Here is a 17887-nt window from a genome sequence, read left to right on the forward strand (position 1 = left end):
TTCTGTGGATAGCATGATTGCCCTACTCCACCGGGCGACCCACTTTTCCTCTCCCACCACCCTACCCCGAGAGCTTGGTGGACAAGCCTCAACATCAAAAGGCGCATTCCCTACTGCTCCCCCAGACAGGGAATCCAAGAAGCTGGACCCTCTTGGGTAGATTGTTTTCTTGCACCAGCTTAGGACTGCGGTCAGTGAACACTGCATGCGTCTTGTGCCGTTACACGCACTCCGTGTGGGACACTGTTGCCCGAGTGCTGCCACAGGGCCCGGAGGTTGCCCAGGCCATGCTCACCCATACTTTTGCAGAGGGTCGAGATGCAACAAAGTTTGCCATCCGGTGTGGACTGGATACCTCCGACTGGCTGGATTTCTACGTCAGTAGCCCTGAGGTGCTATGCCTGGCTGAGGTCCACTGGCTTCTCTGGGGATGTTCAATCAACCCTTTTGGACATGCCCTTTGATGACGTCGCCTGTTTGGCGGCAAGGCGGACAACGCGTTTGTGCTTTTCAAGGACTCTAGGGCTACGGCCAGATCCTTGGGCCTCGCTGCCACCTCTCGCCCCATGCAGTCTGCTTTTGTGGCTACGGAAGGGGTGCCCCAACACGTTCCACCCAGAGCCACAGACCTGCGCAAGCTACCAGGCCTCTGTGCATCCGGGGACCTGGGACCCGACGCGTAAGTCTGGGGCCAGCAAGCGGGCCAGTCCACCAATGCCCCCCCCCCCCCTCCCCCCCTCCCCCCCCCCCCTCCCCCCCCATCTCTCCCCCCTCCCCCCCCTTGCAGCAGCCTTGAAACCTTCCTAGTCTGACTTTTCAGGGCCACCACCTGCCAGTGGACGGCAGGATCTTCCTTCACCTCTCCCACTGGCGCAACATCACATCGGACAGGTGTGTATTGCAGGAAGTCCGAAGGGGCGACTTCCTCCCCTTCAAGACTACCCCTGCCTCCATGCCACCTACACTCCATTGCATGTCAGAGGATCATTTGGCCCTTCTCCGCCAGGAAGTTATGGCTCTCTTGGCCAAGGGAGCTATAGAAAGCGTCCCTGTGCCAGAAGTAGGTTGTGGTTGCTACTCTCCCTACTTCCTGGTGCCCAGGAAGGACCAAGGCCTGCATCGTATCTTAAACCTCAGGGACGTTGACCGCTTCTTTTGGAAGCAGATGTTCAAGATGTTAACCGTGGCTCAGGTCTAGTCTGCCCTCGACCCTAGAGACTGGATGGTAGCGTTGCAAGACGCTTACTTTTACATCCCCGTCTTGCCTGCCCATCGGCGTTACCCACGGTTCACGGTAGGCCATGAGCATTTTCATTTCACCATGCTCCCTTTTGGCCCTGCCAGCGCCCTTCCGGTGTTCATGAAAGTGATGGCAGTGGTCGCAGCTCATCTACGCAGATCAGGGGTTCCGGTCTTTCCCTATCTCTGACTGGCTGTTGAAGGCAAGCGCGCCCCAAGCTGTCGTTTCCCACCTCCAGACTTCGGCATTTGCTGGGGTTCACTATCAGCGTTCCGAACTCGTACCCGATTCCCTCTCAGAAGCTCCTTTTCATTGAAGCGGTTCTGGACACAGCACAGTTTAAGGTCTAACCTCCTGAGCAGCGAGTCTTGGATATCTGGTCTATGATATCGATGCTTCAGCCTCTATCAAAGATTTGTGGGAATAACCCTGAGGCTGCTGGGCCTCAACGCCTTCTGCATCCTGCTGGTAGATCATGCTAGTTGGCATATACCAGCTCTGTAGTGGGACCTAAAGTTCCAGTGGGCGCAGCATATGGGGAATCTTTCCGATGTCGTCCAGATCTGAGGGGACTGCAAGTCAGTTGCAGTGGTGGCTCATGAACCAGGATTGTGGTCCGCGGCAGATCCCTCTCCCTTCTCCAACCAGAGTTCACAGTAGTGATGGCTGCGTCACTTCTGGGATTGGGCGGCCACATGGGGGAGGCAGAGATCTGAGGCTTCTGGTCTCCGGCGGAGTCCGAGCTCAGCATCAACCCTCTGGAGCTCTGCCTGATCCATCTTGCACTGTAGGCATTTCTTCCCTCTGTCAAAGGAAGAGTAGCGCAGGTGTTCACGGACAACACTACAGCCATGTGGTACTGCAACAAACCGGGTGGAGTGTGGTCGTAGACCCTTTGTCAAGAGGCTCTTTGCCTTTGGCACTCGCTCTGCAACGCCTTTCGTCATGAGTGGAATTGCGGGCTCCTGTACGCCTTTCTGCCTGAACCACTTCTACCCAGAGTGCTGAAGAAGATCAAACGTGACCAGGTCCAAGTAACTCTTGTTGGTCCGGACTGGGCACGAAGAGACTGGTACCCCGAGCTCTTGAGCATGGCCATCGATCCTCCGATCAGACTGCATCTTCGGTAGAATCTTCTGTCGCAGCATCAGGGGACGGTCCTCCACCCGAGCCTGTCTAGTCTCCACCTCCTTGCGTGGAGATTGAGCGGTGACAGTTGACTGCTTTTAACCTTCCTCCCGAAGTCTGTAACGTCATCTTGGTATTCAGGCGTCCATCCACTAAAATGGTATACACCTGTAGATGGAACAAATTTGTGGCATGGTGCACAGCAAAGGCTGTGGGTCCCCTCTATGCCCCTCTTTCAGAGATTCTCCTCTTCATTCTTTCTTTGGCCCAGCAGGGCTCTGCTCTGGACACTCTGAAAGTCTATCTTTTTTCCATTTCGGCCTTTCTTCGCCTTTCTGATCAGCCTTTTTTTTTTTCAAGTCCCCGATTGTTAACAGGTATCTGAAGTGCATTACTTATCTCTTTCCTCCTCCTCCTTTCGTAATGCCCCAGTGGGACTTGAACCTTGTGCTTACTTATCTTATGTGTGCTCCCTTTCAGCCATTACATAATTGTCCTCTTCATCTCCTCACTTTGAAGACCGCTTTCTTGCTTGCTTTCACCTCTGCTCCCAGTGTGAGTGAGATTCAAGCCTCATCTTCCAGGCCTCCCTATCTTGCTGTCTATCTGGACAAAGTAGTTCTCCATACTAGGCCCTCTTTTCTGCCCAAAGTGGTTACCTCTTTCCACATAGTTAAGACCATCACATTGCCCACATTCTTTCCACCTCTGCAGCCTTCCAAAGAGGAGGGGAGACTCCACCGTCTGGATCCAAAACATGAGCTGTCTTTCTATCTTGACTGCACCAAAGATGTCCGGGTGGATGATCAGCTCTTCATGGGTTATGTGGGCGCCAAGAAGGTCGAGCAGTGCACAAACGTACCATCTCTCGATGGGTTGTCCGATGCATTAAGATCTGTAATTCTTTGGCTAAAAAGGAACCTCCAGAAGGACTTCACGCCCACTCTACCAGGGCGATGGCAGCTACTACTGCTTTGGGGCGTGCAGTTCCGCTGGTTGACCTCTGCCAGGCAGCCTTGGGGGCATCCCTGCACACATTCAAAAAACATTACTGCCTGGACAGTCCAGTCCGGAGAGATGGCTTTTTCGGCCTACTGTTCTCCAAGATTTCCTGGTGTGAACTTGGTTCGCAGACCTACCTCTGAGGTTCGTATTGCTGGGATATCTATTCTAAGGTAAGGAATATATAACTACGGTCTCTTTCAGGTGAACAAATTACTTTTCTTCAGTAACGATGTATCTGTAAGAGATATTAGTAGTGATATATTCCGTACCGCTCCACCCTGCGTCCCTGTTCTGCAAACTGATTTCTAGGGATGGACTCCCTTACAGGGCCCTAGTTATGTGCACCAGTGGTCAGTGTCTTGCATGGCTCTGCGCTTCTGGAGTGGAAAGTCGTGTCAGAACTGACTCCAGCACGCAGGGGCGGCATCTAAGTAGATATTGCAATATCATGCCAACGATGAACGTGGAGTCGACCGACACCAGCTACGGACGCGCAGGGGTACTGCTAAGAAAAAACTTCTCCGGATCCAGTCTGACGCCTGGGGGTAATTCTAAGGTAAGGATTCTATAACTGGTAATATCTCTTACCGATACATTATTACTGAAGGTAAGTGACTTGTTATTTTAGTGATCCATAAATCCTGATTCTATGTGGGACTTGTCTCAACCATAGAGCTGGGCGAGATGTGTGCTCTTTGATGCAGCTTGGAATAAATTATTCCTTCCACTGAAATGTGTTGTCTTCTCCCCAGGCTACAAAGAATCCCTTCTACCTTCATGTGGGCATGGACATTCTGCAGAGCCTGGAGAATCACACGAAAGTGAAGTTAGTATTTGGGTTGACTTTTCTCTATTAATTATCTAACATTTTAGCTTGTCTTCCATGGCTAAACTATATTTTGGCTTCTCCCAGGTTATCTCTGATTTCTAGAAACTTGCCTTTTATCATTCCTAATTCTAAATTTATTGATTGACGCTCAAATAGATATTTACTTATTTAAAGGCTGACTGTGGACAAACCTACTTCAGTGTTTCGGGTAGGGGCACAAAAAGAGAAGCATTAAATTATCTTGTTGAAACCTATGAACATTCTAGCTCCTTTTTTCATGCCCTAGTATATTTTATAAGTGAACTGTGCGAGTTAGACTTGCGTAAACGTAGGTTCGAGGCATGTGGGCTGCTAAATTCATATCTATTGCATAGATCGCCGCCTATTGTTGGGTCCGGATGATTGCACATTGTTGTCCTGGAAGAGTCTTCGAAGTATCACGAGATAGGTGGCTCCTCCCCTGGACTACAGTGCGCATGGGCATCGACTCCATCCCCAGATTGTTTTTTTCCGCCATTGGGTTTGGATGTGGTTTCGACGTCTCCTTGTCGGAATCGAACAAAACTTACTTCTTTAAGGCCAAAAGGCCTTCGTACCTGCGTCGGTATTGTTCGCGCGCGGTCTCGAGCTTCATCCGACTCTTCGGGTCGGAATTCTGCGGAGTCGAGTAACTCTTCGGACATCGAGGCCCTCTCGCCGCAGCAAGACACCGACGATCTTACCATGGAACGGAGTCCGTTCAAGTTCTGCCCCGTCTGTGGGTCCAAATACCCACATATCGACGTGCATCCAGTCTGTAACAAATGCCTCTCGCCGGACCACAACGAGAACAACTGCATGGCCTGCTCAAAGTTCAGGTCAAAGAAAACGCTCAAACTTCGGCGCGCCTCGAGGCCCAGCGAGCGGCTCCGGCGCCCGACGACATATTCGACGACCCCGCAGAAGAAGGCCGAAGCCATCATCTTCAGATTTCACCACCGTCGACGGAGGTCGAGGCTGATCCCGAAGAACACGTTGAAGGACAGAGCCAAGACCTTGAATATGTCGAGGAGGTAGGGGACGACGAAGAAGTTTATGGGGCCGCGGAAGATAGCTCGGAGGAAGAGCTATGCCCCGAAAGTTACATGATTCAGCCGCAGGTCACGGGATCGCCACTCGGCCTTACCCACGACCCTGAACCGCTATCCACGGCCCCGCCTTCTGGCCCGGTCATGGACATACCGGCGAAGACGCCATTGCGCGTATCGAAACCGAAAACAAAACCTTCGGAATCGACGGCACCAAAGATGGCCGACGTCCCATCGAAACCGAAACCTTCGGATTCGACGACACCTAAAATGGCCGACGTCCCATCAAAAATGACAAAGCCGGCTCCCTCATCGACTCCGTCGCCCTCCGAAGTCGAAGAAGGCTGTCGAGTCGACAGTGCCGCAGAAAGTGGCCAAGGAACCGTCCTCGAAGAAGGTCATCCAGCACGTGTCGAGCACGGTTACGCCAGCAAAGTCCACTAAAGCTGTCGAAACACCTTTGGACGCGACTGCGGCGCCAACAGGCAAACGCCCAGTCGAAGCCAAGTCAGCACAGGACCACGACCCGAAGTCCGGAAGCACTACGCATCGGCACAAAGACACCAAATCTAAAGCAACGGCATCGGCGACTAAGCCTACAATGGAGGCACGGACCGTTGCAGCCGAAGATTCGTCGCCGGCCACCTCGTCGACACCGAGGTCCTCCGATTAGTGGCGGACATGGGGGCATCGGTTACCAAACCCTCAGCTTCATTCACAAAGCAGGTCGCTGACTCCCTCAAACGTATTCGGGAGAAGACTTCGACGTCGACAACTCCCACGCCGTCGGCTCCGAAACCGGTGGACGCACCTGCGAAGACTTCAGCCAAGCTTCTCTACACTCTGCCGCCGAAGGTGGCACCGAAGGCGTTTGCAACCAAATCGGTGCCGAAGATCACTGAAACATCGGAACCTTCGACACAAAGTGGCCGATTGGATCGACATCAAGCCTCAGAAGACCACTCTGAACATTACATCGATGCCGAAACCGGGAAATTGACCCTCTATAAACGAAAGATCACTTCCCAACCATTGGAATCCTATGTCATTCCACTGAAAAAGAAAAGGCCGGCACAGGACATTCCTGCCCTTGTTGAACCTCTTCAGCCTCCGCCAAAGAGGAGTCCATCACCTTCCCCCAACCAGTCAGGGGGAGAGGACGATAACCAGGATGACCAGTACAATTTCCCGGCTGCCAATGACCCTGATGTACAACAGGACTCATATGACGACACTGGTGACCAGGGAGGCCATCAGGTGGTACAGGACCCACAGGGTTTTGGCGCACGTACATCCCCAACTGAGGATTCGGCGGCATTCAATGCCTTAATAGAGCGGGCAGCTGCAAATCATGATGTGGACATGCATGCTGACCCGGTGGAAGAAGATTTTTTGTTTGACACTTTCTCTGTCTCAGAGAGAACAGTTAAGACACTTCCTATGCTAAAAGGTGTCCTTAAGCATGCCCCAGAGATCTTTAAGGAACCTACCAGGGCGAGAGTGGTGAACCCACGTATCGAAAATAAATACAGACCAGCACCTGGGGACCCTGCATATATTCGGGGACAGTTGCCTCTGGACTCGTTGGTGGTCGCCAATGCCCGCAAAAGGGCGAACTCCCAGACAACGGGTGAAGCTCCTCCCCCAGACAAGGAGTCGAAAGTGCTTGAGGCATCGGGCAAAAGGGTGGCTGCGCAGGCTGACAATATCTGGCGTATATCAAACACACAGGCACTATTGGCACGATATGATAGGGCGCATTACGACACCCTAGAACAGCTCCTTCAACACCTACCTGATGAGTTTAAGGAGGGAGCCGAAATGCTCATACAAGAGGGAAAGCTCATTTCAAACGCTGCAATAAAGTGTGCACTTAATGTGGCTGATACAGCGGCTAGGGCGATTAACACTAGCGTCATGTTAAGGCGACAAGCATGGCTTCGCATATCAGGGTTTAAACCTGACATTCAAACAACAATACTCAACCAGCCCGTTAATCCTGACAGACTGTTTGGCCCAGATGTTGACACCACCCTCGAGAAAATTAAAAAGGACAATGAGACAGCTAAGTCCATGGGGGCGCTTCAGTCTCAACAATTCAGGGGGAGCACTTTTCGTCGCTCAGGTGCACGCGGTGTTACCAGAGGACACTTGGGTCAACAGACACAATTCACAAAAGGTGGCGCACAATCCTCGTACCCCAAGCAGGGTAGAGGGGGTTACAGGGGTAATAGTGCCAAGGGCAGAGGCAGAGGAAACAACAACTCCCGTTCCTCTGCAGCCAACAAACAGTGACTCTCTGTCACTGCCCCCCGACCATCCAACACCTGTCGGGGGGAGACTCCAGCAGTTCCTGCCAGTCTGGACATCCATCACCACAGACAGGTGGGTAAGACGGCTTATCCAGTACGGTTATTGTTTGGAGTTGACCTCCACTCCACCCAACATTCCCCCAAGACAACGTCCTATGTCGGCAGAGCACTTGCGCTTATTGCAGCAAGAAGTAGTGGTGATGCTGCAAAAAGGCGCAATCGAGCTCGTACCAGTGGGGGAGGAAGGCACAGGGGTCTATTCCCTGTACTTCCTTATCCCAAAGAAGGACGGATCCCTCAGACCCATTCTGGATCTACGCCCACTCAACCTGTATATACTGTTAGAACACTTTCACATGCTTACTCTGCAGCAGATTCTTCCCCTGCTAAACCAAGGGGACTTCCTAGCAACCTTGGACCTCAAGGATGCTTATTTTCACATACCACTCCACCCATCCCACAGAAAATACCTCAGGTTCACCATCGAAAACAGGCATTATCAGTTCAAAGTCCTACCCTTCGGAGTGACCACTGCCCCCAGAGTGCTTACAAAGTGTCTGGCGACAGTTGCGGCGCACCTCAGGAGACAGAACATACATGTCTACCCGTACCTAGACGACTGGCTCGTCCAAGCAAAGTCGGAACAAAAGTGCGCCGCAGACATGTCCCACACCATTTGCCTCCTTCACAGTCTGGGGTTCTCACTGAACTACCCAAAGTCGCACCTTCAGCCAGCCCATGTGCGGCAGTATCTGGGCGCGACAATAAATACCCTGACTGCTATGGCTCAGCCAAACCTGGTCAGGATTAACAACATTCAGTTGCTGATCCAGAGGTTCAGACCGCAACACTCACTACCAGCGAGAGTGTTCATGCAGTTGATAGGCATGATGGCCTCCTGCATCTTCATAGTTCCGCACGCAAGGTTGCATATGCGTCCGCTCCAAGAATGCTTGACAAATCAGTGGACACAAGCTCAGGGACAACTGACAGACCTAGTGTTGGTGACCGGTCGGGCATACAACTCTCTGCATTGGTGGAATCCACACAACCTTTCCAAGGGATGACCGTTCCAGGAGCCTGTGCCACAGATTATCCTAACAACGGACGCATCTTTCCAAGGGTGGGGAGCTCATGTGCTCCACTACACGGTGCAGGGACTGTGGACAACTCAGCAACAAAAGTTGCACATCAACTACCTGGAATTGATGGCAATCTTCATGGCGCTCAAGTCCTTCAAAGTACATTTGTGCAACAAGGTCGTGTTGATCCGGACGGACAACATGACAGCCATGTACTACATCCAGAAGCAGGGAGGTACTCACTCGCCACAGCTGTCTCATCTGGCTCAGAGCATGTGGAAGTGGGCCATTCAGAGGAACATTTTCCTCATGGCAGAACACCTCCCGGGCAAGGACAATCAGATGGCGGATCTGCTCAGCAGATACAGCCATCAAATGCACGAGTGGGAGATACATCCATCAGTACTCCACCCGTACTTCCAACGGTGGGGTCATCCACAGATAGACCTCTTTGCCACAAGGGAAAACGCAAAATGCCAAAGCTTTGCCGCCAGGTTCCCTCACCCGGAATCGCAAGGGAATGCGATATGGATGAACTGGTCAGGCAGATTTGCGTACGCTTTTCCCCCAGCGCCTCTCATTCCGCTGGTGGCAAGAAAGCTAAAGCAACACTCGATGACGCTCATCCTGGTTGCTCCAACGTGGGCACGCCAACCATGGTACACCACGTTTCTAGAACTTTCCGTGGTACCGCATCAAAGGCTGCATCTCTCTCCAAGCCTCTTGACGCAGAACCATGGCGACATTCAGCACCCAGATCCGCAACAGCTCAACCTGGCGATCTGGCTCCTGAGGTCCTAGAGTTTGGCTACCTCAACCTGCCTCCTGAATGCATGGATATCATACGGGAGGCAAGAAAGCCCACTACCAGAGCTTGCTATGCAGCAAAATGGAAGCGGTTTGTCATTTACTGTACAGAACACAATATCAACCCGCTGGATGCATCCATTCCTAACATCATCTGCTATTTGTTACATCTTTACAAATGCAATCTAGCGTACGCTTCCATTCGGATACACTTATCCGCCATAGCGGCTTATCTCCAGAACAGGCAGCATCTCTCTGTTTTCAGGGTGCCTGCCATTAAAGCCTTCCTGGAGGGACTGAAACGAGTCATTCCTCCGAGAACACCACCAGCTCCAGTGTGGAACCTCAATGTGGTCCTCACTAGGCTGATGGGCCCACCTTTTGAGCCACTGCACTCCTGCGAAATTCAGTTCCTGACATGGAAAGTGGCTTTTCTCATTGCTATTACATCGCTCAGGCGCCTTAGTGATCTGCAAGCGCTCACAATCCAGGAGCCATTCATACAAATTCATTCAAACAGGGTAGTACTACGCACTAACCCCAAATTCCTTCCGAAGGTGGTGTTACAGTTTCATATCAACCAAACTATTGACCTGCCCGCATTCTTTCAAAACCCGCAAACAGTAGCGGAAAGAATGCTCCATACATTGGACGTTAGGAGGGCGTTGATGTACTACATTGACAGAACACAACACTTTAGGAAAACACAACAACTTTTTGTTGCCTTCTCAGCACAGCACAAAGGCAACCCTATTTCCAAAGCAGGAATAGCCAGATGGATTGTTAAGTGCATTCAAATCTGTTATCAAAAAGCTAAACGTACTTTAACAATACCCCCAAGAGCGCACTCCACACGCAAGTTGGGGGCCTCCATGGCCTTCTGGGGAACATTCCTTTGGAAGACATTTGTAGAGCAGCCACGTGGTCTACACCGCACACATTTACCAAACATTACTGTGTCGATGTGCATTCCAAGCAGCAAGCAGCTGTAGGACAGGCTCAAGACACTCTTTCAGACTTCTGCAGCTGGCACGGGCAACCGCCGTTAATGGAGGGACTGCTATGTATTCTATGCAATAGATATGAATTTAGCAGCCCACATGCCTCGAACTGAATATGCTACTTACCAGTATGCATCTGTTCTTGGCATGTAGGGCTGCTAACATTCATATCGCCCACCCTCCTCCCCGGTGCCCGTAGCGGCTGCAGATACTCTCTTGCATTCAATCATTAGCATGGACATCCTTTACACTATTTCACTCCATCACTGCCACAATAGAAATAAAGAAAGGCATTGGAGGATAAATTATGATGAGGAAAGCAAAGATAAGTACAAGAAGCTTTTAACTCAGTATAAACTTCTGATCATGGAAGCCCAAAAAAATATTATAGGGAGCAAATTGAGAGTTCCAATAACTAATATAAAAGGCTCTTTGATATAACCAAACAACTTGCAGGAGGAGCTCCTGACCTGAATCCCCCAGTGTCACAAAGTTTCTGTGACTCAATAGCTTCCTACTTTTTTACTAAAGTAAATGACATCTTCTCATCATTTGCCGCCTCTGATAAACAAAATAATGATGATATAAGTATACCACATACGGACAAAACCTTCTCGCAGTTTGTGGAAATTTCAGAAAATCAAACCCAGGATATCATCAAATCCATTAAGTCCGGCTCAGCACTGGACCCTTGCCCCCTGAAAACTTTACGCCCATTAATGGACACGTTAATCCCTGTTATAACCCAAATCTGCAACTTAATGTTCTGCACTGGAATCTTCCCCACTTCACTAAAAAAAAACCTTACTGAAGCCACTTCTGAAAAAATCTGGCCTAGATAAAATGGAGTTAAAAAACTACAGGCCCATAGCTAACCTCCCATTCCTAGCCAAAGTGGTAGAAAAGGCCATGAACATTCAACTTGCGGAATTCATCGAACAAAACCATCTGCTCGATGAAACACAATTTGGATTTCGCAAGTTTCATGGAACGGAAACGGCGCTTATTAAAGCGGCGGACGATATCCGACTAATTCGAGATCAAGGGGGTTCAGCACTACTGGTGCTTCTAGACCTATCGGCCGCTTTCGACACGGTCGACCACAAGATTTTGGTCGACCGTGTCGAGGGGATGGGCCTGCGGGGCCTAGCCAAGAACCTATTGGCATCGTTTCTGGCAGATAGGTCCCAGGCAGTTGCCTTGGGACAATTTGAGTCAACGGAGTTGTCCTTGCCATGTGGGGTACCTCAAGGTTCATCCCTTAGTCCGACACTATTTAATATCTATGTGTCGGACCTCGCTAAAACCATCAAAGCGCACGGGATGAACCTTACCTCATATGCGGACGACACCCAGTTGATTCTGACCATCAGAAATGACGGGGAAACAGTAGCGGAGAGTTTTAAGGCAGGAATCTTGGCTATCGGACGATGGATGTCAGCAAGCCGCTTAAAACTGAACTCCGAAAAAACCGAGGTGGTAACTTTTGGTCACCATAGCCCCAGCTGGTCTTCGGCATGGTGGCCTCCATCCTTTGGAGCCTTGCCTAAACCAACCCCGAAGGTGAGAAACCTAGGTGTCATCTTCGATGATAACCTGAATTTTGTGGCTCATGCCAACCAGACGACTTCGGTGGCATTCTATAAATTACGCCTGGTAAAAAAGATCTTGCCATTTCTTCCCAAATCAGTAGGCAGGACATTAGTAAGCGCTCTTGTCCTGTCTGCATTGGACTACTGTAATGGCTTGTTCGCCAATGCCCAAATCAGGGTCATCAAGAAAATGCAGCTAGTACAGAACGCTGCAGCCAGACTTCTCACGGGTGTCCCCAGATTTGAACCAATAACTGACACTTCGAGAGATCTCCACTGGCTTCCAGTAAGGAATAGAATCAAGTTCAAGACCTTGTGTATTGTGTATAAATCCTTGCACCAACAAGCCCCACAATTTTTGAGAGATCACCTCACGCCATATCAGCCTCCTCGGCCACTCCGTTCTGCTAAGATGAACGATCTGGTAGTGCCACGGACCAGATTAGTTAACTGGGGAGATAGACGTTTCCTGGTGGCTGCTCCGAAACTATGGAACACACTTCCCCAATCCATCAGAGCTAGCCCAAATCTCCTGTCATTCAGAAAACAGCTGAAAACATGGTTGTTTAATCTTTAAAGAGCTTGAAGCCAAAGTTAGGAGAGTCAACTAGAGTACAGCGCCGAGACGCCTGCGGGCAATTGTTCGCGCTTTATTAAATGTTAAAAATAAATAAATAAATGGCTAAAAACAATCTGGGGATGGAGTCGATGCCCATGCGCACTGTAGTCCAGGGGAGGAGCCACCTATCTCGTGATACTTCGAAGACTCTTCCAGGACAACAATGTGCAATCATCCGGACCCAACACTAGGCGGCGATCTATGCAATAAATATGAATGTTAGCAGCCCTACATGCCAAGAACAGATGCATACTGGTAAGTAGCATATTCATTATGCTGTGTATCCCATCTACTTTGTTTACAGTGAGCTGTCCTGTAGTCTGTTCACAAACCATTACTGTTTTCCAGATCAGCTCAGTGCTCTTTAATAATTGACGTAATGAAGCCTTGCTGGTTCAGCTCAGCATGTTCCCTCTTCCCTTGTAGGTGTGGATATGCAACTCTGCACCACGTGATTGATAAATCGATTGAGGATCGTATGGAGAGCTTTTTCCTGAGCGAAACATGCAAGTATTTATATTTAGTAAGTATCCTTGGGTTTTAAATTTGAGCTGAGTTGCATTGGCAAATATGTTCTTTGCTAAACTGTGATGACCAGACCAAGAGTCGTTGCAGAGTCCATACTAACTTATGTTCTTCTCCATCACTGATTGAATGAGCATTAATAAAGCCAATGGGTTTCACTTTTGTATAATTACATAGACAAGAGACATATGGGCATACAGACCAACAAATCTATAGCCATCTGTTTTTGCACAGTGTAATAAACGCATAGGCATATCCTTCAACCATTTGCAGCAGCAGCACACTGGTGGATTTCCAGTAGTGTGACCCGAAGGAAGGGTTGGATGTACAATAGAGGGCTCAAGTCAGTGTGCAGTAGGTCGTCACAGAGACGTTTTAAGTTGGCCCATATCAGTGTGAACAGCCCATGCAGTCCTATATTTATTCTTTGTATTCTGGAACGTTCATTTTTTCCAATGTAAATGCACAACAAATGGTATGAGAATGCAAAAAAAAACCTTATTTGGACTTTCCTCTTTTATATGCACATAAATTCTTTTTTAAGCACTCCATCTTACAAAGGCTTTATATACAACAGATAACAGAGGCACACTTGCAGACTTGTATAACTAAAATATGCAACCCTGCATAGCTGCTAGACTTTGTTGCCTCTGTAATTCCTACAGGTTTTTTTTATCCACTATAAATTGTGTTCTATGAGTTTTAGTTATAAATTCATAGCGGTAAAAGCAAAACTACAAGTTGCAGAATTAAAAAATCTGTGGGTGAATACATCAGAATGTGCTGATGATGCCACAAATGACGTGGGCCACTTGAGGAAGCTATGCACATGAGGCATAGTGAAAAGATGGACTTGTTCGTGGTCTGCTGCTTTAAAATGTTTATTTTTGGTATTAGCCCTCATTCTGAATATAAAGGAGTTTCTAGATTTAGCAGATATGTTTTGTTTTTAAATGAGTAACAGTCACTTAATTTCACTGAGTTGGCACCTTTCAAACCTTTTCAAAGCCAGAGTTTACACTTCAGTACAGTCGTAAACTGTTGCATGCAATAAATCGCTTAAATGAGATATGGGGAAAGATCTGGGCTTTGCTGAACATTGAGATGAGATTCAGACATAGGGACTGCCCAGTGAGAGGACAGGTTGTTTTGGAATGTGAAGAGGAGGAGCAGAAACTCACACTGTTGATCATTCTGCTGTGCTGTACACTTTATACCAGCGTCCATAGTATTCTTAGCGTAACTGGTTTGGTAAGTTTGCCAGGTGTTAGATGGGTCATACGGGTTGTACTGTCATTTGCAGTAACCTCAAGTAAAGTTTCTAGAATTCCAGAGTGATTTACAAATATCTCTCTGCACATTTTTGGCCTTTCAACCGGTTTGTCTCTATCAGGAAGGCTACTTGGTGGTGTAGTTGACACAAACAAACTAATGCAGCACCATCGACCATCGACCTTCGTGACTCCGACTCCTGTGGAATTGAAGTGCCCTTGTGTTTCCAAGCAAAACCCTTCTTTTCTACATTTCCCTGCACTCATCCTTTGCATTTCTCCCCTGCAGCCACTTAGGCTGACGACTTAACTAATGTCTTAGCTGCTATAATTTGCAATTTTTTTCCATTCCTTTAAGCTCCTCCACTCTGTTCCTAGAATTGCAAATAGAGGTCTTGAAGTGTGTTCCTCTCTCACACTAAATCGATCTGCCATTTTCAAACATTGGTGACTAACTCCAAGTGTTTCTGCCCTCTGAATCAGTGTAGCTGGTAAGCTCTACTATGACTGCCTTTCTCCTGTTGCTCCAGTTTCTTCATGCAATCTCCATGCTCACAGTGTGGCTGATTACCGTGCCCCCTCTGTTCAGAATCTACAATCCTCACATTTTGCACTTTTACAGATGCACATTGATCAGCTTATTTCAGTTTTTGTTTGGCCCCTGTTGTTTCATGCCGTCCGGCTTCATGGAGCTTCAGGAGCCCTTTAAGAGCTGTCAAAGAGAAAGCAGTACAAGAGCCCTTCCCTAGTTTTCTCTCTTTAAGGATCGGTAAGACCTTTTTATCCAAGCTATCCTTTGTTTGCCTCTTTGAGTGAACATACTTTTTTCTCAGGTGTAAGGCTGTGTTCCGTTTGAGAAAACACTAATGGAAAAGAAGTGCATAAATATCTTATGCTCGAACATAGATATATTTGCAGAAAGACATTGGTCTTTCAAAAAAAGAATGTGTAGGAAAGTTACCATTTTGACATGGTCACCCCCCACTTTTTGCCTTTCAATTTGATGTGCTTTTGACTGGAAGTGTGCTGGGTTCCTGCTAACCAAGCTCCCAGTGCCTGATCTTTCCCTAAACTGTGCAATTGTTTTTTCCCAATTGGCGATACCTTTAGTGCCCTCTAAGTCCCTAGTACATGTTACCTAGCGCTTGGTGCACTAAAGAGGGTCCCCAAAGGGCTGCAGCATGAATTGTGCATCTCTAAAGAACCCCTCACCAAGCTCATGCAACTGCAGGCTGCGTGTCTTGGTTCAAACGAAGTAGAAAACACAACATGACACACATCCCTGTGTGCCATGTCCCATTACACAGTATGTAATATTTGAAAGTCACCCCTACAGCAGGCCTTACAGCCCTAAAGAACGGTGCCTTATTACATGTTCGGGCATATCTGCATTAGCAGATATGCCCTTGTGCTCGTCCGTTCCATTACTGCCAGTATAAGTGAACTGGGAAGCCATTTCAAAACATGTGCTGGACACGGGTGAAAACGAGTTCGCAGCTACACAGTGGCTTCACTGAAAAGAGGGATGTTTGGTATCAATCTTCTTGTATTAATACACCCACAGTGATGCCAGTGTCTGATTTAGTAAAACATGCACCCAGAGGGCACCTTAAAGGTGCCCCCTGAAAGGCTACTAGCCCCTGGTGCAGACTGACAGGCTTTCTTTAGCCTGCCACCAGAGACGAGTGTCTACCCCCCGCCCCTGTAGTGTGAGGGGTTTTCTCCCGTGAGGCCATAAACCAGGCCTGCTTGGGCAGAGGGTGTTTTCACCTCCTCCCACAGGATGAGCTCCAGGTTAACATCCCAAGGCAGGAGAGCTTCAAAGCGTCTACTGCCTTTGAGTGAATCTGGTTTCTCTCACAGGAGAAGAAGCTGACCGCCTTTGTCCAGAGCCATTTGGCACTTGGACAGGCGGGAGCATTATCTAGTCAGATAAGCATGTCCACACTCAGGCTAGTGCCAAGCCTAATGTGGGCTCCTGGAAGTGGATGCGACTTTTCAAAGTTAGCCATATTGGTGGTGGTAAAATCAGGAATTATGGGACCGGATTATGACCACCTCCCCCAGGAAGTGGTCATATAGTGGGTGTAGTTACCCCAAGTGTGGTTTGCACATTGGCTACTACCTTACACTCCTCTAATTTCTCTAACTTCAGTATTTTGGGGAACCCTGGCACCAGAGAATCAGATACTGCTGACCAAAAGGACTTCAGAATACCTGCGAAAAGCCAGAACTGTGGAAGAAGCAACTGACTTGGCACCAACCCTTCCGTCCTGTCTGCTGTTCCCAACGATTACGTCAAAGTAGACTCCTCTTGGGAGGACTGCTTGCACTCCTGCCGAGAGTCAGGATCTCCAGTGAATCAGCGGCACTGCTTCCATTCATCCTGCTGGCACCCAAGGAGACCTGAAAGGACTCCGGACTGCCAGAACCCAACACCGGAAAGCACCACTGCACCTGTGCCACCTAACCTGAGCTAAAGTGGGCCAACAGTCCCAGTGTGGTCCCCCCGACCTCCACAGACTAAGCTTGCACTGGACTTGCCTACTGTGGGCTTCCCGACACCGCCTGATGCCTCTATTTGCAGGCCTCTTTTACCGTAGGTGCCCCCAGTGACAAAAAGTTGACACCTGGAGACACCTCTGTACCCGTCGCCAATATAGAAGACCAAAGGTGTTCCAAGCTTCGTGAGACCTGAGCACCCTTGTGGAGCTGAACAACTGGCTACTCAGTCCAAGCCTGCAGCCTCTTTTCAACTGGACCGTTCTCCATAGGAGAACCTTGGGCATAAAGATTCTGCTAGCAGGTTAGAGCCTGAACTAGTCTGAAATCATGTGACTGTTAAGCAGAGACGTTATAAAAACAAGGTAAAAAGAGAAGACAACTGGAGGCTGAAGGGCATAAGTTCATGGTGTCTGGGGTTGCAAAAGGCACATGAAATATTGGAGTTTTCATGGGTTCTGCATTTTTTTTTTTTTTAAATTGAAAGAAATCCCAATTAGTCTGTAGTGAAGAAATCCGCATTCTTTGCTTTGCCATTCTTGGGACAGTGGAGGAATTGACACACAAACAGTTTTTCATAATTTGTTGTTTGGAGTAGGACACCTGTCAGTTTATTTCTTTGTACTCTGTTTCCTGTTGTAATGTAGATTGCAAGCACGTTCCTCTAGCTTACTCTTTTAGATGCAAGTGTTCATCTGTTAATGTGTTCATATATTACTCGTAAATGTGTGCTGATGTGAAAGATTTTCACCTCTACTGGCTGGAACAGAATTTACAGTCTGAATCTAGGCCAGTCCTCTGCATGTTGAAGTGGTTAAATCCAAGATTTTGATCAGTCCGTTCTTGGGTGAAAGCTGTATATGCCGCAGTCCGAAAACCGTGCTGGGCAATTTCTCTTGTATGCCAA

The 17887-nt window shown here is 48.7% G+C and overlaps 1 protein-coding gene across 1 annotated transcript in view; it reads left to right on the forward strand.

The window, feature by feature from the left end:
• The window catches only part of EDEM1 (ER degradation enhancing alpha-mannosidase like protein 1), a 131183-nt gene that overhangs the window by 61270 nt on the left and 52026 nt on the right, over positions 1 to 17887 (forward strand). The window contains exons 9-10 of the mRNA XM_078661665.1: positions 4126 to 4199; positions 13109 to 13205. Of these exons, the coding sequence (XP_078517791.1) occupies positions 4126 to 4199; positions 13109 to 13205 (171 nt within the window). The remainder of the gene's footprint in view (positions 1 to 4125; positions 4200 to 13108; positions 13206 to 17887) is intronic.

The sequence above is a fragment of the Lissotriton helveticus genome, chromosome 9 (genome assembly GCF_964261635.1).
Source record: "Lissotriton helveticus chromosome 9, aLisHel1.1, whole genome shotgun sequence".
In the NCBI taxonomy this organism is placed as follows: Eukaryota; Metazoa; Chordata; class Amphibia; order Caudata; family Salamandridae; genus Lissotriton; species Lissotriton helveticus.